Consider the following 23,852-nt stretch of genomic DNA (forward strand, 5'->3'; position numbering starts at 1 on the left):
ATCTCATTAATACTCTTTTATTTTTAAAGGATGTTATTCAAGCCATCAAGGAAACTGCATTTGTCACATCTGAATATCCTGTAATTCTCTCCTTTGAAAATCACTGCAGGTAAATGATCCATCCTACTCCAGATCTCTAAGGGTTATTTCCTAATCCCCCATCTCCACTTCTGCTCCACATCTTTTTAAATAACTGAATAGTTTGTTTGGTCTTAGGCAACGCATAGTCAATCTTATGCCAAAAAAAAAACGCGAAAAAGAAAGAAAACCCCAATCTACTACTGCACCCCACCTCCAAAAAAATAAGTAAATAAAACTGAGTCATCTTAATGTGTTTTAGAGATGCTTTCTCTAAACAAAAGGGCAGATATCAGGACACTGTGCCCAGGGTTACACTGAGTTGGAAGACTTGGCAATATATTTGAAATCAGACTGCATGAACTTGAAAGACATTTTTTATTCTGTTTTCCAGCTCTTAGTGTGAGGGCAGAATCCACTTGTTTTTTTAAAGACACCGGTTAAAGTTTATGGTATGTGACAGTACATCTTAGTGAGCATCAGGAGGACAATCGTGCATTTTGTAGAGTGGAAGTCTTTAATCCCCTCAGAATGAGTGTTTCTTCTTCTTGGATGGATGTTTGAATTTACAAATGCCAGTTCTTTCTTTCCAGCAAATATCAACAGTACAAGATGTCCAAATATTGCGAAGATCTATTTGGGGATCTCCTGTTGAAACAAGCACTTGAATCGCATCCAGTATGTATTTTTAGTTAAACATATTTCTAACATGAATGAATTTGTTTTGAAATTAATTTCTAAGGGGTCAAGTACTTCTGGAGGACTAATGCTAAAAGATCTTCATATTTGTTTAAATTTGTTGGTACAGAAAGCTTTCATTGTACTTCAGAGGTATGTGTAGAGAGAGACATAAAATAAACATTGGGTTCAGTTTAATTCAGAATACCCTGGGGTCTTTTGGTTCCCGAGATCTCTGCCTTAAAATGTCATGAAGTGCCCACTGGTCAAGGATCTAGACTCAGCAGTCATTCTCAACTTTAGTTACGCGTTAGGACCACCTGGGGAAACTTAAAAACACCTTTGCCAAGGCCCCAGTCAGAGATTCTGATTTAGTTGATCCAAGGTCAGGCCTGAGATGGTGTGTTTTAAAAGCTCATCAGGTGAGTCAAATGTGCACCCAGGGTTCAGCACCCACAGGAGCCTGTTGCTACGGAAGTTCACAGATTGAAGTCATAGGAGCCTGAAGTTCAAGCTCTCAACTCCCAAGTAAATACTTGGGCGATGTTTTATGCATATTTTTTGAGTTTCACTTTTATATCTACTCATTCCTTCATTAAGCAAATAAATGTTAACCTGTGGACCATTGATAGGTTTTGTAGGGTCTGTAAACTCATTTTAATTGCGCATAGTATTTTTATATAAACATTCAAGAGCTCATCCCATTTTACAAAGATCTGTAACCCCAAGTGGTTAAGACCCGCTGTCACAGATCTTATGAATAGCGAGACTGCTGATGGAATTAAGGGATAAAACAGTGTTCGGTGGTAGAGTTTTCCCCACGGTTGACAAGCAGCTGATGGACCCGGACATGGTGGCTTGAGGTGGCAGCAGAACATTACAATGACCGTCATGGAGAAAGGCGCTTCGTGTTACCTGTGAACACATCCAGTGGTTGAACGATGAGTCTTTTTCAGAGGAAGCTCAAAAAGTATATAGGAGCCCGGCCGGGCGTGGCTCAGCGGTTGAGCATCGACCTGGGATCCAGGCGATCGGGGTTCGATTCCCGGTCAGGGCACAGGCCCGGGTTGCGGGCTAGTTGATCAATGACTCTCTCATCATTGATGTTTCTATCTCTCTCTCTCCCTCTCCTTTCCTCTCTCTGAAATCAATAAAGATATATTTAAAAAAAAAAAGTATATAGGACACAAGGAGATTGCTTCTTGGCACCCACCCCCTCCCTCTCTTCAGTTCCCTGAAGCCACGCCCTGCGCCCGCCCACGAGTCACCGCCTGTTTCCCTGCGCACTGGCCTGACTCAGCTGCCTGCCAGCGCCGGCAGCCTTTCCCCAGGGAGGGCTCCGGCCATGGGGCCTGCTCTGCCCCCGGTGAGAGACAGATCAGAAGTGCCAGAGAATTAACACCCCACCCCATGCTCCCTCACTCTTCAGGGGGGATAACTCCAAGCACATGTTTCCCGGCATCCCCCAGGGTTCCCCAGCAGATCGTGCTCCAGGCGCCCAGAGTGATAACTTGCCTGATAACTCACCCTTGGTTGGCTGCCTGTCTTCTTTTTATCACCTTCCCACTCCTCTTGGAGTTTCCCGGGGCAGCCTCCCAAATAAACCACCCGTGCATGAATCCTTGTCTTGAACTGATTCGAAGGGAACCCAAACTAAGAATCATCCTTTTTTTTTTCTCTTTTTTTTTTCACGGAGGCCCTCTGTTTATTTTATTGTATTTTTTGGTTGGGCTAAGGTGCTTGCTTTTGTAGAAAGACCAGTGTGTTCTCTGTGAAGTGACATGTACATAGATAAAAAGTGTTATGAGAAGTGTAAGTAATATAAATGGGAGTGAGACCTGCTCCCTGAACTAAAGAGCTTTGAATCATGGGGTGGGGCGGGGGAAGGACATAAATGTAAAAACATAATTAAAAAGAAGGTGGCCTATGATGTGTTGAATATTTATTAGAGTTATACAGGTTCAAGAGAGAGCGCTGGGGAGTGGACCAGCTTACAGCAGGCTTCCCAAAGGAAGCAGGATTTCAGCAAAGTGTTTCATTTGAGGCAGTGCAGATGTAGGCATACATAGCGCCTTGCCTATTATGAGTAGTATAAAACTTAGTTTTGAAAATGAATGGATACCTGGGAGGGTGAATAGGTAAGAGTGGGCGGGTGGATGGATTGGTGGGTGGGTGGGTATATAGGTGGATAGATGGGAAATGGGGACTGGATGGCTACATATGGCACAGTTCTGTGGATTAGAGGTAACAGAAGAAAGGGACACTTCCTTTGCCGAGTAAATCCAAGCATATGAAACCATAGTAGAGGCCAGATTTCAGTAATTAAGACCACTCCCTTCTTGTTTCCCTTGTTGAACCCACAAAACCATAGTCCCAAGTATTGAGGTTGGATCACACTGTGCAGCCCAGCACTTGGGGGGATCAGGGGAAACTCTTGCGCTTGGAAAAGCCAATTCTCACCTGAGCTGGCGCAGTGATTCTTTGTACTTTACCAGATATTTTAAAGGAGCAAAGCCTGAGTTTGGACAGGAGCTCCTCCCCGACACCACCCGAGGGCGGACCCGGCTCCGCTGGGGAAGGTGGGACAGCTCCTGTGCCCTGGGGGCTGTGTGAATGTCCAGTTTGCCACAGTGGTCGAAGGCCCCGTTGGATGCGGGCTAACAGGTTGGGGAAGGGAATCGGAATGCTGTGCTGACTGCCCTCTAGTGGCCGCGGGCCGTCTAACTCACCGGCGGCCGAATTCACTCTGGGCCTGAGAATGGAGCTCAACCTTCACTAACTCAGCCTTTTCTGTCTCTCTCTCTAGCTCGAACCAGGCAGGCCCTTGCCATCCCCCAATGACCTGAAAAGAAAAATACTCATCAAAAATAAACGGCTGAAACCGGAGGTTGAACAAAGTAAGTCACATGCGTGCATCTGCGATGGAAGCGTAGGCCTCGTGCGCCCCAGCAGTTCAGCTGCCTGGGATGCGGTGCATCTTAACACCGCCCATTGCGGGGGCGGGGATAGTGGTGATGGCACATGAACTTTTCGGGGCAAAGTTGCCGCATTTCCATTTACGTTTTGTTTCTGCATCAGTTTGTTTCTGCAGTGGGAGAAGCATATCCATGTAAGAGAATTTGGAGGCATCCCAAGGAGAAATGAGAAGGTGGAAGAGGCATTGTAGGATTTATCAAAATATAAGGAGCTAGCATTTTTTTAGCATTTTATATGTTCTAAACCCCTCTTGAAAAGTTTCCCTTGCACTTAGCTCATGTGATACATAGATATCTAGGGATCCTAGGTAAAGGTGAAAGTACCAGTGTGTGTGCGCAGAGAGGTTAAGAGAGAAATTATTTTACGTAGATATTTTCCCCTCTATTTTCCTAGAACATTTGCGTAGATATTTTCCCCTCTATTTTCCTAGAACATTTGCTTTCAGCAAATCTCTTTGTTCAGTAAATTAGTAATATCAAATATTGTATGATTGTACTGTGTTTTTCCCCTAGGTATTCTAAATTAAAATTTTTAATTATATTATAGTTTACTTTTATTACAAAAGTAATATGCTGTTGGAAAATGAAGACAACAAACAAGTATAAGAAACTAATAAAATAGCACTAAATTATATATTTTACACAGAAACATGTACTATAGACACATAACATACATGCATATTTGGACATATATACATACATTTTAACAATACTAGGATCACGTTAAATGTACTAATTTTTTAAATTATTCTTAATTTGACCAATTGAGTATATTTACATTGAATAGGATGTAAATCTACATACTAATTTTAATGAATGAAACACAGGACAGAATTTATTGTGGAATATGGGATCGTTTCACCAGTTCCGAGTTGATGGAGTTTCGTTACTATGAAAACAACAATGAAAATAAGCATCCCTGAATGTTCATTTTGTGCATTTGTGCAGCCTTGCCTTCTCCTTGGAATCAGTTGGCACAATTAGAGTCAGTCAAAGCACATACACACTTTATACTGTGATATATCTTGTTACACTGTCTTTCAGAAAAGTTGTACCAATTTATACTCTCACTATATGTGAGACCGCCCATATATGTGCCCAATAATAGAAAAAAATGATACTTTAATTTTTTTATTTATATATCTTTGATAACTAGTCTTTTATCATTTATGATTTCTCCTTTTTTCATTTTTAAAATTATTTTGTCTTTATCTTCTTGACTTATAAGAGTTTTATATATATTAGGATACAAATAATCCTAGTTACAGTAGTTGCAAATACTTTTTCCTGAAGTTTTGTCAGTCTTCCACGTGCATGTTTCTTTTCTGTCCCTTCGCCTGAGTTGTCCTCAGTCATGGGCTTTTGTTATCAAGACTTAAAATCAACCCTTCACAGTGACAGAGCCCCCCCCTCCCCAAACCTCTACCAGAAATTTGGGCAGTTCAGCCAGGTCTCAGTGGTTCTTCCTCACATGTAGATAACATGGTCGTGGCATGTTCCTTCCGGGCAGCCACCAGGACTGGGTGAGACAGTGGCCTTAGGCACATGGCCCAGGGGAGCCTAGACCATGCATTTCTGTCCATTTTATTTCCGTCCAGCGTGGATCTCAAAGCCCAGGTTTTAGCAGGGACCTCACATCTGTTGCCTTCCCTTCCAGAGCAGCTCGAAGCTCTGAAGAGCATGATGGAAGCCGGAGAGACGGCGGCCCCAGTTAGCATCTTGGAAGATGATAATGAAGAGGAAATAGAAAGTGGTAAGTTGCTGCTGTTTTTAAATTTATGTGTCGCCAAAGTACTCCCCGGATTAAACAAATGGATTTGCCTCAGTGGACCCTTCATACAACGTGACGTTTTAATTCTTAGTAATCGGGGTGTATTCGTGCACCAAACTTAATCGTCTGGTATTTTTCCAAATAGCATGCTTTCAGCTTTCTTGGGCACTGGACTTCACTGACTGTCGCCTCCCTCCTGCTGTGTGTTCATTCAGCTGCTCAGCAAAAGCTCGCAGCCTGAGACGCCTTCAAGCGCTTGCTGTAGGAGGCAGGGGGTGGAGTAAAAAGAATATCTTGCAGTCCCTTCCTGTAAACAAACACAAAATTTAGGATGATAGTAGGAAGGCAGGTTAAAAGGAAAGGAACGTGAGCAAAGACCCTCAAATAAATGATTGGTCTGTATGCACAGGCAAAATGAACTGGAAACTCAAAGCCAGTATTAAAATTCCAATTCCTTCCAGTAACCACTCACTAGATCTATATAGGTAGGTAATTTTAACAAAGGCAACCTTGTTTAAAGTATCTGAATATTTGTTATTAGCTTCTGTTTTACCTTGGCCATAATGTTTGGTTTTAAATGGACCTTTTGAGAGGTTTAGAATGTTTTTAGAAAGTTCTTTGTTCATTATATAGCATGAGAATTGATTAACAAAGTAATTTGGACTTGCACTGTATGTCTGTTGGTTAAACTGTGCCTTGGATTTATAGAGTAGCTTTGGGCTCAATAATTTAGAAATAATTTAGACAAAACATTCAACAAGTATATGTTTATATACTTATTATATAAACAACTGAAATACAAGAGTAGATTTTAGGAAAGTTTGATATTGTAGGTAATAACTTGAGAGCTGTGAGAATGAACTAATCTTGCAATCCTTTAATAAGTAAAGGCTGCCAACTGTGGAACAGGCTTCATAACAGTAGTTTCTGTTGCACATGCAAACAGCGGGTTCAGCTTTACTCCCAGAGAAAAATCTGACTGACTTACTTTCATGTTTTATATGGAAGGAGATCTCTAGAAGGCCAAAGATATCTGATATCATTTAATCAATACCTGTTATGGTTATCTATTACCAAAATTTAGAAGCTTAAAACAACACTATTATTTTCTCCAGTCCTGTGGGTCATCTGGGCTCAGGTTGATGGTTCTCCCTGAGGTTGCTCACGCAGTTGGCAGCAGATGACATCTGGGGCTGGAGTCATCTGAAGGTTCAGTTGGGCCAGTTGTCCAACATGACTCACTCATGGAGGTGTGTCTGCTAGATCTCAGCTGGGCCAACTGACCTGAGGACCCCCATGTGGTTTGAGCTTCTCACAGCATGGTGGCCATGTTGTGTTCCAAGAAGCAGAAAAAAGCTGCTAAACTATTTAAGAACTATACCTGGAGCTGTGACATCACCACTTCCTCTCTGTGTTATGCATCCAATCAGACTTAGCACCCGCCCAGGTTCCAGGAGGTGGGTGGGTAGGAAGGTCGCATTGTACAGGAACAGGTGAGAAGGCAGATGTTACTGCAGCTGTCTTTGGAAAATAGTCTGCCACATGCCTACTATATTGTTTCACATTTTTTGCACATAATAAACCTGAACAAGATTTAAGAATAAAATAGTGAAAGGACTATATTCAAAAGTTCAGTAAAATACTTTAAAATTTGAAAAGATGAATCTTAGGTAAAAACAGTTTCTTAACTCACACTTCATAGATAGTAAGAAAAACATGAAGCCATTACTAGATACTGTAATCCAGTAAAACAAACTTCAGAATAATGGAATAAACTAACAAGAAAAAAACATAACTACCATTGTTATACCAACATTTTGCATGTGATTCTGCAGCTGGTGGGCAGTGGGACTGAGATTCAGTTCTAGAGTCGCCTAACTCCTTTCGTACCTTATAATCCTGCCCTGCTAATGTGCAGGAATATGAGGAAAACACAAGTGTGCAAAATGGTTATTAAACATTTTTTTAAGAGAGAAAGAATATAACCGATGAAAGTCAAATATGTGAAATTTTCTGAACACACACATTAATCTAAAATAAAGGTCAGTGTGATTCCACTTACCATCTTTAAGGGTACCTTCCCAACTTTTATGAATATGTTAATTATTCTTATAGACAAAATATATGCCTCTAGTGGCTCCCATGTTATTTCAAAATATGCTTGCGATTTTGATTAAATTTTAGCAGAAATAATCATGAGGGATAGTATAGATGCAGGAAAGTAGCTGAGAGGAGAGAATGATCCCCTTGAGTTTCTCCTTAAGGGGATAGAGGCCCCTGCTATACCAGTGATATATTTGATTCTTAGGTTCCCTCAGTAATATTTAGTCATAGTTTTGGTCTATCAGTCAGCTGTCATTACCCTGGCATCACAGTATGATCCTACTATTCATAAATGACTAGAGTCTCTAATTTAAACACTTAGACACAGCAGGCAAGAGGAAACCAAGCATAATTCCAGAGGGCAGGCTGCCTGGAGGCTGTAGAAAATAGAAGAGGCTCTCAGTCAGTCCAAGCATGTGCCCATTTGTTAGCCGGATTTAGATCCAGAAGGACACGTGACTCCCAGGACTGTGAGACAAGCAGTGGGGAATATCAGAATTATATGTGTGTCTGTATATATTTGCACACTCAAAATACAACATTCATTCATACAACTCTTTTAAAGTAGTTATTAAGTCTCTATCGCTTGTATGGAACATACCCTTGGATTCACATAGTTTACGTCTGGCTGGGCAGGTGAGACTAGAGACATAGGAAGGGGAAACTATTTCAATAGTGATGGTGGGAAGTTTCAAAGTCTTTGTTATAGACTGTAGGGCATGGAAACCCTGGGGTCATGGAAACCCAGTGTCACATTAAGAGCATTGTGCTAAGAATCTGGAGGAGTCTAGTACAGATCTTACTCTTTGACCTCACAAGTCGAATCATGTCTCTGAATCTGTTTCCTCATCTGTAAAATGAAGATACTGGACTAGATTAAGACCTATCCTAGCTCCTCAGATTCTCTTGTCCTGCCCAAAGCCTATATGACCTACTGTGTTTTTTTTTGGTTGTTTTATTTTTAATCATCTGCCTTGAGAATATCCCCTCATCAGAATATCAGTTCCAGAAGAGGAGAGGGTCTGTCTCTCTTGCCTCACCTCCATCCCATGCCTGAAATAGCGCCTTGCTTTAGGCAGTCCCTCAAATTCCCAGTCCAATATAACATCAGTGGAAAAACACCACTGTTTGAATAAGAAAGAAAAATGCTTCCAATTAACTTTAAAATACCATCAATTGAAGGGTACATTGCAATGTCAGTTATCTTAAAATGTGGTAGGGGGATGCATAGTAGAATCAGTGAAATAGTTTTACATTTACTCCTGTTCTTGCCTTTTCCTTTGCACATTTCAAACATGCTTTTGAAAAATATCTCTAAATTTTATGTGTCTGCTCACCTCCCTTGTGAGTCCATACTCAGAAATTATGTCACTATGGGTTTTTTTTTACAATATGGGTCCCCCAAGGATCTTGGCTAGTTTTTAGGCAAATTCTTTACGGGGAATCCAGATCTCACACCAGCACATGGCTCATTTTCTAATGAGTGACCCTTTTTCCACTAACGTACTTGGGTGGATACCAGAGTTCTTGTCACTTTCCTGAGCCCATGAACCAAGCGCATCTCTGCCTCCTTTTACAGCCCGGGCCATGCTCCTGTGCTCCAACTTTATTTAGCACCCACTTCTAGCTCCTCCCCCAGCATGAGCCCGAGAAATGACTTCAGAGCCTTTTAATCCTAAGCCAGGTTTGACAGATGGCTTACAGGAGCAATATTGTCCTTCCAAGTGCTTCTTTTTTCTATCACATAATGACTTGTGGACATTTAAGTGTCCTTTTTCAAAATTATCATATCTATTTTCCTTTTTTGTATCTTTTTTTCTCTAGATCTCATGGAAGATCAAAATATATTTTTTATGAATTACAGGTATTCCCGAGGCATTGAGGCTTTAGTTTTTAGGGTTAGTGGGTAGGATGGAAATAATTGTTCGCTTAAGAAAAATGTATTAAGCATCAAACATGTCAAACACCATGGTAGATGCAAGCGAAAGAATAAATAACAAGAGATGCTCCTTGATAAGAGTTTTATTTGAAAAAGAAAAGTTTGCATATTTCAATGTTCCCCTTTTCTTTGAGCTCCCTTCTCCTCTAAAAGGGCTTATGTTCCCCCAAGATGATGGAAGGTCTGACTGCTTGGCCTCATGGATTCTTCTTTTTTCTTTCATGCAGTTGACCAAGAGGAAGAAGCTCACCCTGAATACAAATTTGGAAGTGAACTTTCTGCCGATGACTTGAGTCACAAGGAAGCTGTTGCCAATAGTGTCAAGAAGGTCAGCATCTTGGTGTCCTTTTTATTTCATGGCTCTCAAGAGGCAGCAGCTATTAGTTATCAAATTTTAGAAATGTAACCCCTACAAGAGACTACAGTAGCCTATAATTCCTCTTCTAAGTCGGGTCACCAGATAGTACTATCTGAACTGAAGGTACACACAATATTAAGTTGTTAAGGAAAGACATTTAAATTACTCTTTAGTCATCCCCAGTGTTGACCGCTACCCAGTGTCCTTTAAGTATTATCATTTATTGTATTATTTTAGGTCAGTGATTTTCAACCTTTTTCATCTCATGGCACATAAACTAATTACTAAAATTCTGCAGCTCACCAAAAAATATATTTTTTTGATCTGGAAAAAAAAACATATAATTTTGATTCAGTCATACTGGACAGCTGCTGTTATGCTGGTTGTTGTCGTTTTCTATTTGACAATCTAAGGGAAAAGAGGTCAGTCCCCCTGACTAACTAGTCACGTATTGCATGCTTTAAACATTCTTGCGGCGCACCGGCTGGAAATTGCTCTTCTAATTCAATAGGGACACAACAGCAGCATCCCGGTGGCAGAGGTTAGCATGTTGAGATCATCAGGAAAATGACCCCTGATCATCACAAGCAAGCCCTCGTTACAGAAACCTGCCCTGCTAGTTAGTTAGATAGCTCATCTCCCTCCTAATGTAGAGTAAGCACAAAAGTATCCCCATCTATCCAGCCACTCAGCCAAGAAAAATAGTCACTGTGAACCGACTGTGTACCAGGCGCAGTGTAGGCCATAACAACCCGCTTGGTTTCTGCCCGCGTGGAGCTTATAGCCTGATGGGAGTTTATAGGAAGGGAGTGGGAAACAGACGACAAACACATAAACAGCCGATTCTATAATTACAATTTGTGAAAAGTGCTATGAGGAAACTAAAAGTGAGCGCTAACATGGAGAGTAATGTGGTGGAGGGAATGAGGAAACCAGATCCCAGAGGGTAAAAAGGAACCAGACATGCACAGACATAGAAAAACAGCGTTATCTGAGAGGGACCACAAAAAAAGACAGTGTACACAGAGTGAACTGCGTGAGGGGTGGAGTGAAACAGGATGAGACTGGACAAGCAGGCGAGAGCTAGGCCATGCAGGGTTTGGGAGGCCACGGTGAGAAAATCAGATGTTGATTTAAGTGACACATGAAGCCAATGAAGATATTTAAAGAAGAGGGCAATGTAGCCTAGTAGGGGTTTTTAAAAATCAGTATGGTTACCGTACAGAGAGAGTTTAGAAGGAAGCAGGAGTGCACACAGGCCGAGCAGGCAGGCTGGGCTGTCACACTAGGGCAGACCCCGGAGGGTGTAACCGGACGGTAGGAACAGAGGGCTGAGCCGGCTCAAGATCTAGTGAGGAAACAAAAATGATTCCTTTTGCTGATGGATTGAATGTGGGGGAGTGAGAGAGAGAGGGAAGCGAGATGACTCCCTAGGGTTTGTGTGTGAGGACCTGGGTAGACCGGGGCTGGGGTGGGGGGGGGGGGGAGACTGGAAGAGAAAAGTCAGGAGTTTCAAGTAAGACAGGCTGTTGGAGGCCCGTGAGATACTTCAGGTGCCTCCTAGGTGTTTGCACAGCGTTGACGCCTGACTCTGGGTTTATTTCCTAACTCTACAGCCTCGGTAAGTTCCTTAACCTCTCAGTGCCTTGGTTTCTTCATCCACAAAATGAAGGTAACTAGCTTTTCTGGTCTGTGAAACAATGTCTTCTCAGTACTTGCTTTTTTCCATGGCTTTATGTCATTAATAAATTCCAATCTTAACAATAAACATAATAACAAGTTTACCTGTATTTATTTAAATATGTGCATACGTATGGCTGGCACATTTGGAATCTTTCCCTTTAGAGGAGTAAACAAACTATATTCTCTCTTTAATTTAGGTTTCTGATGACCTTGAACATGAAAACAACAAAAAGGTAAGAAGAAAATTTCCGTGTGCATTTTGTTTTCATTACGAGCCACCATATGTGGCCTCTGATGTTGAACATTATGTGCTAAGTGTTATTGCTCTCTCTTTCCCCCGCCCCATGGAATGTCAGGCTTACTGTTTATGGGTATAATAGGTCCGTGCTTGATGCATCTAATTTTTAAGAGTCTTTAAAAGAAAGAATCACAGTGGTGAAATGATGAAATCCCAATAAAATCACAAAATTAGGGCAGGGGATAAGATGATTTTCCTAAAAATAAGTGTGTAGTGCAGTTAGGCATTTTCTCAGCTGGGATTAGAGATGCCATTCCTACACCAGGAGTACATGGTCCTCGATACACTGCCTGTGAAAATACAGAGGACCTAATAACTGGTCAGCAAACCCATATTTTAGTGCAGTAGAAAGGCGATCTTGATTCTGACCACACCGGCCTTGTGAGAGATTAATTTCACAGTGTACACATCCTGTGAGTTTATTTGGCACTGTTAGATAGTGACTTTATTGTAAGAAAGGGAAGCTCCATTTTCAGTTTCTTTTACCCTCTTCAGAATGCCTCCCGATATCAAAGGGGCCTTACTTAGTGCATGCACAGGGTTTATTACAGCAGTGAGACGGATGGCAGTCAGCGGCAGAAGTTTGCCTTGTAATTTGATTCCCATACTTCTGAGCTTCAGAAAATACCGCCCCACTGTCTGCCTGTGGGTTCCTATCTTATTTGGAGTAAGACCCTGTCTTCTTACTGTATAAATATTAAGTTTGGAATCATTATGGATAAGTCGGGTCCCAGTCCTCTCCCAAGATGTTCGTGAAGCTCTCTTCATCTAGAATTTTATAAGGTGCTGGGGTGAACAAAGGACAGGTTGCCCTTCGGTCACTGCTTTTTGTGAACTAAGTAGCTGTGACAGTTACTTTAATTTTCAAAACCTCAGGCTTCTCCTGTGGTCAATGGATAGGACTCTGATTTTACTGCACATGATTACTGACAGTAATGACAGCTCATGCCCAGCACAGGATACTGGTGTTACTTGTTGTCTTTAAACTCAAGGAAACGATCAGACTGGCCTCTTTTCTATTTGGGGGCTTGGCACATATGAAAAAATGTTTGTTTTTTTAAAAACCTATAAGTCATATTATTTGGTATTTATCTCAGACTTTTATTTGTGACATGAGTTTGATGATTTAGAAAGTCAAGTCATCAGATCAGACAGACGGTCTGACCGTTTTTTAACTAATGAATTGATTCCTGTGACTAAGCAGTTTATCTGCCTGTAGCAATCTATGCAGGAAATTTAGCTTTTCAAAGTCCTCAACAAAATGCTGCTCCCTTTTGAAGGCATTATTTTTGTTGTTGATTTTGTTGGCTTTGTTCTGATTTACCAAGAGATAAACTAAAATAATGTGTTTTTTCCTTCTATGCAAAATAATACAATTTCAATATTTCCGTAGAACAATGTCCTATATAGTGGGTTATCAGATTATTTTAAGAATAAGCTTGCCTCTGGCCATGCGGTCAATATAAACAATAAGTTTGCATTCAAAACAATATAATTTTGAACGAAAATAAAAGAATAAGCTTTAAAAAATATATCATAAACTGCTATGCATGTAGCTTAAATCCTAGAGCAGTGAAAAGCGAAGTGTGGTCCCCAGAGGAGCTATACCATTATCACTTGGAAGCTAGTTAGAAATGCAAATTCTTGGGCCTCAACCTAGATTCTTTCATCAGAAACTCTGAGGGTGGGGCCTAGGAGTGTTTGTGTTTTAACAAGCCCTCCAGGTAATTCTGAGGAACGCTGAAGTTGGAGAGTCACTGTTTTACTTTGTGCCTCCATTAGTGAAAATAAGAGTAATTAATACCTGCTGTGTATCTGTCATAGCATTGCCGTGAACCTCAATATAATTTCTTGAATATTTTGAAAATCTAAAAAAATGTCCTAAAAATGTAAGATAATCCTTTTGTATTATTTGGGGCTACAATAGACATTAACTTCTAAAATGATCCTTTAGCGTAACTGAGCCAGGAAAAGGTCTTTGTTTTCCCTTTGTGTGTGTGTAAATTATCTGGAGCGAGGAAGCTGGAGCAGATAACTGCGGTCCTGCTGCGGTCACCGACATGTGCGTCCCTTCGCTGTGCTTGCAGGGCCTGGTTACGGTAGAAGATGAACAGGCCTGGATGGCATCTTATAAATATGTAGGTGCCACCACTAATATTCATCCGTATCTGTCCACAATGATCAACTACGCACAGCCCGTCAAGTTCCAAGGTTTCCATGTGGCTGAAGGTAACACCAAAGATTCAGTGCGATTGCCTTGCTTGTCTGCTTTGCTGTTGTTGTGCGGCTGAGCTGTGACCTGACTTGTTGCCATTTCCTCCTCTGGGCGTGGGGACTGTTCCATCTTACCTTCTTTTTGTTTCACGGGCCACACGTCCCTGGCATGCGGTGGCATTTGCGATGCCATTCCCCGCATCGTCCACAAGGTGGCTCTGAGGGACTGGACTTATTAACCCTCAAAGAGCGGAGCCTCTTGCATTAAATGTACTTCATAAGACCTCTTTTCATCAAGAGCTGGTCTCCAAAAATGTGTATTTTACAATTTTTCCTAATTGTTTCTGGGCTAATGAAGCTATCATCATCATCATCACCATCATCAAATATACATATTTCAAGGGTGGCTGTGTGTGGAAATCGTGTACACATAATTTGCTTAATATCTCCACGTTTAATTCATCCGTTCTTTATTTTTATTTTCTTTATTTTTAAATATATCTTTATGGATTTCAGAGAGAGGAAAGGAGAGGGAGAGAGAGAGAGAAACATCAATGATGAGAGTCATTGATGGGCTGCCTCCTGCATGCCCCCAACTGGGGATCGAGCCCGCAACTCGGGCAGGTGCCCTGACTGGGAACCGAACGTTGACCTCCTGGATCCAAGGGAATCAAACCTCCATCTCCTGGATCCTAGGTCGACGCTTAACCGCTGAGCCACGCCCGGCCGGGCCAGCATCCTCTTTTTAAAAAGTCAGCTGTCTCTATCCATAGGCTGTTAATGAAAGTAGGAGCTACTGATATGATAATGGGACGTCTGCCTGCAAAGCCTCACGTTGGGGGTGTAATTCTGTTTACTGCTTGTCTTTCTTTCTGTGCGGGTTCAGTGGCAGGGTTCCTGAGTGCATCTTTGCTTTTCTTTACAGAACGCAATATTCATTATAACATGTCTTCTTTTAACGAGTCAGTCGGCCTAGGCTACCTGAAGACACACGCCCTTGAGTTTGTGAAGTATCCTTATGGAACTTGGTGCACTTTTGGTTTGGCAGGAGTCTCTAAAACAGATAAATGGCTAATGCATAACTGTGGTTGCAGAGCTAATAAAGCAATATGTGTGAAAGAAAGACCACAGCGGCTGTGAAAAGCTGCCCAAATGTGAATTGTTTTCATAATCCACACAGCAAACTGTGGTTTTTCTCCAAGCATCATTTATAAATGCGAAATTTACTCTTTTGTCTACTTCTTTGTCATTATTGGTCTAGACCCTGGTTGTTTTAGCTCTTTGTTGTTTATTTATTGCTGCCTGAATAAGCTTTTTTTCCGTTTTCCTTAATAAGTTACACAGTTATAACAAACGGCAAATGAGTCGCATTTACCCCAAGGGAGGCCGAGTTGATTCCAGTAATTACATGCCTCAGATTTTCTGGAACGCTGGCTGCCAGATGGTTTCACTGAACTATCAAACCCCAGGTAGGAGCTGATGTCCAGTGACCTCGAATTCCACGAGAACGCTCGGCCAGGATGGGGCCAATGGTTCCCATCACTTGGCTGTGGGCATTTTTTAAAGGAAGCAGACATATGGCAAAACAATGTGTTGAATTATGTAATGGTGAAAAATTAAAAACTCAAAACAGCAATAGACGATAGAAGATAATATGTTTTGATTTCAATCGAATTTCCTTTTGTAAATGTCATGATTATTCTGCTAAACATGTTCCCCTGTTCCAAAATATTTCTAATTTTTCTTTCTTTTGGATCAAAGTTATCTTCATTTCCAGAAACAGAATCAAATGCGAAGAATTTTAGTATCTTTGTACAGTGACTATGACTCATCTTTCCTCTGGAAAGTACCTTCCCACTGTTAACATTCAGCAGATGCCAATGACACCGTGGCACCTCACCATAAAAGTGCAGACATTATGCGGTAGGCTCTGCCTGAATGGTGCGTAGGGAGTTCTGTGTTCTTAGAGGCGCTAATATCTAACTTGTCCTCCGAAGTGCACTCAGAGGCAGGTTTCCAATATATGACTTCCCCCTGCTGGAAGGAGAGGAGTAAACGTTTATAAAAGCATAAACAAATTTTCCTGTTTTTTGAGGTTTGCTTAAGAGCCTAGGATCACAATTTTAAGATTAGAAATAGAAAAGTCATGGGACCTAGATGCTTTCCTAGAACAGGTGAAAAATGCCACAAAACCTATTCACTTTTTACGGTTAATTCCACAGCAGAGTCCTTGATATTGGTAAAAAAAAAACAAAACAATGCTTTCTTGTTTGGTTCTTTGCTATATGAGGGCACCTCCCATGTGTCCCAATTTGGGGGCACTTTTGTTCTCTAATTCATCTGCCACACTTGGAGAACCTCTCTCCACGTTGCTCTCTGTTCTCTGATTGAAAGGTCCTTTGATGTTCACTTTTTGGCATGAATGTGACCTGACTGTATTTCCCACTCGTTGGTAGAATCTCCTCTGTCACCAGAAGTTGGAGTCAAATTTCTGTGCAGCATGCCCGTCAGTCCTTGCTGTACCAAACCACGACCAGGTGCCAGTTCAGTCACAGAGTGTTTCTAGCAGAGACAAATAATCTTATTTCCTTGAAACGATGTCAAGTTCTGTTCTCAGTTACCAGTGAGTCCACTGCATGGATTAAATGATCCTGAATTAAATGCATTTAATTCAGCCAGTTTATCCAGTAGGTCAGCTTACATTTTATTCTGTAATGTTAGGATGTTAGGTTTAACCACAACATTTTGAAGATGAAAAAGTTCCACCCTTTTTTTTTTTTTTTTTTTGCTGATGTAAAGAAAGCATGAAGATTGTGTCTATTTGCAAGAGAAAAATCATAAGCCATCCCTGCCTGTGTAGACCCCCCTAGAAGAATTCTCCTGAAGTCACTGATTTTTACATGATACTGACCTAGTTTATTTTTTATTTTTTTAATGGAGTTTTATATTCACGCTGAACCTACTGGGTATCTCCAGGGAAACCTTCCTCTGGGGCCATAAGGCGCATCCTCTCGAGCTGTATCGGGTTGGACATTTGCTCTCTCAACTCTAACTAAATTCATATAGTGAACCCAAATTTTAAAGCAGTGCTGTCATGATCTCTATGAAAACATATTACATGTTTAGTTTGAATTAAACGCAAGGTCATTTGAACATGGAAGTGAGAGCTGTGCACCTGAACAGACACAGTAGAGCCTTGTGGTATTAAAACGGCCCCTCAGCCTAGGATCAGGATCTGGTTTCCATTGTTTAAAATCATCCCATCAGAATTTCTTTGTCCGGGGAGATGAGAGGCTAAATTATTTTTGTCTCTTGACAGATTTAGCGATGCAATTGAATCAGGGGAAATTTGAGTATAATGGATCGTGCGGGTGAGTAATGTGATTTAAAGCGCGGTCACCGTGTCCCGGCACTCCTCGCCGCAGCCCGAATGAAACCGTGTCGTTTTTAATTAGGGCCCGCTGAACTTACGCTGGGGTTTGAGGGATGGGATGGAAGAAGATGAAATCCCTGGGTAGACTATATTTGCAAATATACATTCTTCATCTGCAGGATTTTTTGGGTGGTTTTTTTTTTTTTTAATTTAACCACAGTTAGGCAGTTTGTCATACACACTCTAGAGTTTTACCTGGGACAAAAAGGAAAAGTTGGTTTAATATATGATGACACGGTGGGTGGCAACTTACATGTAATTCAGCCAGGAGGAAAGCTTTGCCCTCTCTTCATTCTTTTGAATGTCTTATAAATAGCGCTTTAAAATCGGTGAACCAAGTTTAAAATAGGCAGTGTTAATTCCCCTGCCATGCTGAAGGTTAAATGAAAATATAAAGTTAACATTCTACAGAGATAAAAACAACAACAACACTGTGTGGCCATTTTTTCTCCATGCATCTGTCCCCAGGCAGCACTGCAGGCAAATAACCCCAGACCGCTGCCCAGAGGGCTCTAAATTAACCCAGTGGGGTTTCATCCCGTCCGGGAATGTTCTCGCAGAGAGCTCGTGGCCCCTCTCGTCGAACATCTGATTGTTGTCCGTTACCTCCCCTCACAGCCGACGCCTGACGCTTTCCCAGCAGTGTGCGTGGCGTTGGACTCGGTCATCTGCTTTCCTTCCTACCTTCATTCTCTCCCCCTGGCTAACACCGGCCACAGAAATAGGCCCAAATCTAAAAGCACGTACATAGGAAACATTCTCCTCTTTGGCATAAACAAGTTGGAGAGAAAATGGTAGTGTGAGGAAGTCCTAGAATCTAGAGAACGCGCCTTCTTCGCTGCCCTCCAGGATTATTCGGGCTTATTCTGGCCCATTCTTAGGATCCTCTGCCTGAAAGCGTAGCTCCCAGGTTAGAGATGGGGAAAAGGAAGTATTTAGTGTCCTGAAGATTAGTGTTTTGTTTTTTTGGAAAAGCAACTAAGAAAATAAATTCCTTCTGTCCTGTGTCCCGCCAGGTACCTTCTCAAACCAGATTTCATGAGACGGCCTGATCGAACCTTTGATCCTTTCTCTGAAACTCCTGTTGACGGGGTTATTGCAGCCACTTGCTCAGTGCAGGTAAGGCCTCTGCTTTTCACAGAATAGTATAAATGTGTAGGCAGATGATCCTGGAAAAGTCTTAAGAAATCACAATTAAAATGTTTAATGTCAAGGGCCAAGATCCATGTGTTCCTCTCCGCTTTGACTTAAAATTCCCCCTTTTTTTCTTAAGAGATACATTTTTTTTCACTAGGAAAGTTATTAGCTACTTTTAGTGAAAGACGACAGATCCAAAAAAAGTACCTAATAGAGGATAAATGGAGCAGCAGGAACTTTCCTTCGTCGCTGGCGGGAATACAGCATGGAATCCAGAGCTTCGGAGGCAGTTTAGTTTCTTACAAAACTAAACACTCTGATCATATGATCCAGCGATCAGGCTCCTCGGTATTTACTCAAATGAATTGAAAACTATGTCTACACAAAAACCTACACAGCGATGTTCGTAACAGCTTTATTCATAGTCGCCAAAATTTGGAAGCAACCAAGATGTCCTTCAGTAGGGGAATGGATAAATAAACTGGTATATCCAGATAATGAAATTTTAATCAGTGCTGAAAGGGAATGAGCAACTGAGTCGTGGTAACACACGGAGGAAACAAACGCACATTGCTAAAGGGAAGAAGCCAGCCTGAAAAGGCTACAAACTGTGTGATTTCAACTATGTGATACCCTGAAGAAACCAAAACGATGGAGACATAAACAGACCAGTGGTTGCCATGCGTCGAGGGGTCGGGGGAGCAGAATCGGCAGAGCACGGGGTTTTAGGGCAGCGAAACTCTTCTGTATGGTACTGCGATGGCAGAACATGTCATTTTACATTTGGTCAAATCCATAGATCGTCCGCCACCAGGAGTGAAAGTCTGATGTAAACCGTGGACTTTAGGTGATAGTGTGAGCGTAGGTTTGTTGATGCAACAAAGGTACCACTCTGGTGAGAGGTGCGCAGCGCAGGAGCCGTGTGTCGGGGCTGGAGGTACATGCAGACTCTTTGCTTTCTGCTCAATTGTGCCAAATGGAATGGAAAACTGCTCTAAAAAAAATAAGTTTATTAATGAAAAAAAATGCCCACTATATGATTCCATTTATACAAAATTCTGGAAAATGCAAACTAAGGTATAAGTGACCAAAAGTAAAGCAGTGGTTTCCAGTGGGCAGAGCTGGAGGGAGGGAGAGATGACAGAAGGGCAGAGACCTTGGGGGTCATGGAAATGTTTGTGGTCCTAATGGTGGTGATAGTTCCACAGATGTGCTCACATGTGAAAACTGATTGCACTGTGCACGTCAAATATGTAGGTTATTGTATGTCAGTTATACCTCAAAACCGTTTCAAAATTATTAGGTAGTAGATAATATGAAAAAAACTGATAAATGGCTATAGTCACTTGGAAAGTAAATGAAAAAGTAGTCTTTCCATAGCTTTATAATAAATAGAATTTAATGCTGTCTTTACAAGTATATAGCATAGCCGACTGGTGTCAGTATCGGTAAAGAATGCCCGGCAGGTTTTAGCATTGCTTCTCTTTCTGTGTGCGTCTTTTCAAGACTTTTAAAAGAATTCCGTAAAAGTACAGTCCGGCAGAAGTCTGGAGCTATGAAGTGATCTTAGGGCATTTTGAACACATCACTCCGTTTCATAGGCGCAGGCACTATTTCTTTGTATTATATGATTCGTATATATTTTCATTCTCTTTCTAGACAGTTCTCGAGGGTAGAGCCTCTGCCTAGAATAGTTGTGGTATTTTTTTGCATAGAGTAGTTGCTCACCGATGTTTTAGTTTAATAAAGAGTGAAGCCATTATCTCCATAGATGATTAAAATTTCTAAAGACAGAGAAATTCTTACCCCATGACTCTTCCCCGCTCCTGATGGCCCCGCAGATTGTGCCCCTCTCTTGCCCTGTCGCCGTAGGTCATATCGGGTCAGTTCTTGTCAGATAAGAAAATCGGCACGTACGTGGAAGTGGATATGTACGGCCTGCCCACGGACACCATTCGGAAGGAGTTCCGCACGCGCATGGTGATGAACAACGGCCTGAACCCCGTGTACAACGAGGACTCGTTCGTGTTTCGGAAGGTAGGCGCCTGCGGGGCTCAGGCCCGCTCTGCTGACTCGGGGCCTGTTCCACGCGTGGACACTGAGGGATAGGACAGCTACTCGGCCACAGTGCTTCTCTTCTTCTGGTGGGCCCATGCTGGGGCTGTCGCGAGAAGACCGTTACCTGCCCTCCCCCTCGGAGGAGCCCGTGTCCTGCGTGGCAGTGCCTGCGCCCCAGGCCTGCGGTCTGCTTGGCGCGTGTCCTTGCTGGTGGCACCATCACCCTGCAGAGCTTACACTGTTCCTTCAGCCAGGAGGGCCGGTAGACGTTTCACTATGATTAAGGCCAATAAGTGTCTTGAAATGGGTCAGCCGGTGGTGTCCTGTGTCTCCAGAAAGTGTGATACCTCTGATACCCGCAGGTTCTGTGCTTCATGTGCTACCTTTGGTATTTGGGGGTTTTTTTCAGTATATTAAGTGGATCCTAGGAACAATCACAGTCATTCTGTCTTATGATTCAGCGTTTGGTCTTGTAATTAGTTTTCACTTTGTTTCTCTCTTGCCAATTGAAAATATGCTGGAAACTGCTTCCGCTGGCCGAGTTGCGTCCGAGCATGCCTGCCCGCTCTCACCTTCTCTGTTACCCTGACCACAGCGGTGTCTTGCTTCTGTAGGTACAGGCTGCCCAGGTGTTCCTGCTCCTTTTGTGTGTCATGCAACCCAGACCACCGGCTTCTTGTCTCAACCAGTGGGGATTATCCGCTTCAGAATAGACTGACTGGTCACAGACCCAGTTTAGGGGAAATCAAAGTAGCGACGATGAAACAGGTCATTTTGAAATGTAGGTCCACCCTCTGAGGAGAATGCCATTATCCTGCAGACCCCACATGTCACCTGCTCCATTGCTGTCAGAGTGAGGGACCACTTGCCTCACACCTCGCAGTCTTTCTTTCTTCCCTGGCTTTTCCAGTTTGTTGTAGCCGGATCTGTTGTCCGTTTGGCCTGTGTCCTTTGTCCTAATGAATAATCCTGACACACATTTCTAGACATTCAGAACTTGAAATGCGGAGGTTTCTTGTTTTTACGAGTAAGGAAATACCGAACTTGGTTTTTACGTGTGGCATCGCTGGCCCCAGAAACAAATGCCGATTCTGCATCCTTCACGCTTCTTCAGAAATTAAATTGCCTGTCATTGATATCAAGCACTTTAATTGTTTCCTTTGCCATTGTCACTGTTTTTGTTCCTTGCAGGAACCTCGCAAGATAATAAACCTCCACTCATCACGTGCAGAACACTAGAGTGACTGAAGTTGGCTGAGCTTTAGCCTTTTGCCTTTCTATATTATTGAAGTTGGAATTAAACTATGACCTCGAGGCATAACTAGGTAGTCACTGTATCACCTAGCTTTATACATGGTACTCCAGGCAGCCGTGATGTCCTGGATTGCTCTTAGCCCAGGAAAAGGCACTCCTGATTAACAACATTAAAAACATCGGACTTTCTTTTGTGATGTTACTCTTTTATATCTGAATAGGGTTTCTGCACTCTGAGCTCAGGTTTTATGTCTAATTATTCAGTTTGGGAATGGCAAGAACGGGTGTCTTGGTTATATGTTAATATTTCTAGCTGTCCCATCTTACTCTATTTAATATCTCAAAATAAGTTAAAAATTGAAGATACCAAGAAAAAGGGAGAATTCAAGTGTATGTATAAATTATCTTTTATACATAAAGTTTTTCTTCAAAGGTACTTGCTATTTTCTTAAAAAGCAGGCAGAATTAGATGTCAGCAGCAGCCCAAGTAGCAGACAGACCACAGGGTTAGAAGTCAAGGGTCCCGGCTGCCAGGCCCAACTGTCGCTGACTGTCTCTGAGAATAAGGAAAGTCACTTTATTTCTAGGGTCTCCTTTTGCTTATCCATTTCATGGGTGGGGACTGGGAAAGATGACAAGGGTTGGGCTAGTCATCTTTCACATCCATTCCATCTAAAATTTTCAATGAGGTGATTTCCAGGAAATCTGTGCAATTGCCTTTCTCAGTGGCTGGGGCTCTGTAGCGTATACAGTATTCTCTGGGCATACAGATTGATCGTGGCCTATTTTCAGCCATGAAGGAGCATTTCAGAGCAGCGTGGATGTGACCCAGATTCCCAGAGTCGTGGTTCTTGGGAGCTGCTTTCCAAAAGTCAATGAAAAGTCCCCTTCTCTACGCGCAGGTAATCCTCCCGGACCTGGCCGTCTTGAGGATAGCAGTATATGATGACAACAACAGGCTCATTGGCCAGAGGATCCTCCCGCTGGATGGCCTCCAAGCCGGCTATCGACACATTTCCCTTCGAAATGAGGGAAATAAACCATTATCACTGCCAACAATTTTCTGCAACATTGTGCTTAAAACATACGTGCCTGATGGGTTTGGAGGTAAGTTAAGCATTCGGGTACAAAATATGATGCCTATGTCTATATCTATTCATCTATATATGGTTATAAATTACAAGATTATAAACTATGTCACCGATGGCTTAAGAAAAAGTCTGTTCCTCCAGTACTGCCGACTCTTGTAGCCTCAACGAAACCAAGGAAAACTGGCCACCTCAAGCTTCATAATAAGGTATGAAAGGGCAAGATTAGATTATTATTAAGGTTCTTATACTAAAATACTATAATTTTATGGTGTTTATCAACTTTTTCAAATATGTTTGTCAAAGGTGTACTTTAGAGCATCTTTCAAAGGGGGGAAGACGTAATACGGAAACATTGATACCAACTGGTATCACTAAAAGATTTAAATTGAACTCAATGATCAACATGCCTGGATTTTCCTCCAAATCCACAAGAGAGTTTAGTTTCCCAGAAAAATCCTGGTCATCAGTCCACAGAAGACCACCTCTGGTTTTGCTAAGGTCATCAAGGAGGAATCTAAAGCGGGACCAAGTCAGAGAGTTTCGCTTAAACCTAAACATACGAACTTTTTATAACCCCCAACGAAGCCAGGAACATTAAACAAAAACAGCAATTTTCAGTGTTCTGAATCTGTCAACCAAATGGACACAGTACAGCAGGGTAATTGCATCAAATCAACCAACAGTTCAAATGCTGGCTCCACTACTGCCAGGTGACCTTGGGACAGTCGCCTAACCTCTCAAACTCCTCATTTCCTCACCTATAAAGTGAACACACTGATACT

The 23,852-nt window shown here is 42.1% G+C and overlaps 1 protein-coding gene across 4 annotated transcripts in view; it reads left to right on the forward strand.

The window, feature by feature from the left end:
- The window catches only part of PLCB4 (phospholipase C beta 4), a 300,552-nt gene that overhangs the window by 242,318 nt on the left and 34,382 nt on the right, over positions 1-23,852 (forward strand). For all 4 annotated transcript variants that reach the window (XM_081150345.1, XM_081150343.1, XM_081150344.1 and 1 more), the window contains exons 14-26: positions 30-109; positions 672-756; positions 3,563-3,653; positions 5,389-5,484; positions 9,772-9,872; positions 11,783-11,818; positions 13,971-14,112; positions 15,023-15,107; positions 15,442-15,566; positions 17,417-17,468; positions 18,547-18,649; positions 20,540-20,704; positions 22,882-23,086. In XM_081150345.1, coding sequence (XP_081006471.1) covers positions 30-109; positions 672-756; positions 3,563-3,653; positions 5,389-5,484; positions 9,772-9,872; positions 11,783-11,818; positions 13,971-14,112; positions 15,023-15,107; positions 15,442-15,566; positions 17,417-17,468; positions 18,547-18,649; positions 20,540-20,704; positions 22,882-23,086 — 1,366 coding nt within the window. The remainder of the gene's footprint in view (positions 1-29; positions 110-671; positions 757-3,562; positions 3,654-5,388; positions 5,485-9,771; positions 9,873-11,782; positions 11,819-13,970; positions 14,113-15,022; positions 15,108-15,441; positions 15,567-17,416; positions 17,469-18,546; positions 18,650-20,539; positions 20,705-22,881; positions 23,087-23,852) is intronic.

This window comes from Miniopterus schreibersii (assembly GCF_964146895.1).
Source record: "Miniopterus schreibersii genome assembly, chromosome: 10".
In the NCBI taxonomy this organism is placed as follows: domain Eukaryota; kingdom Metazoa; phylum Chordata; class Mammalia; order Chiroptera; family Miniopteridae; genus Miniopterus; species Miniopterus schreibersii.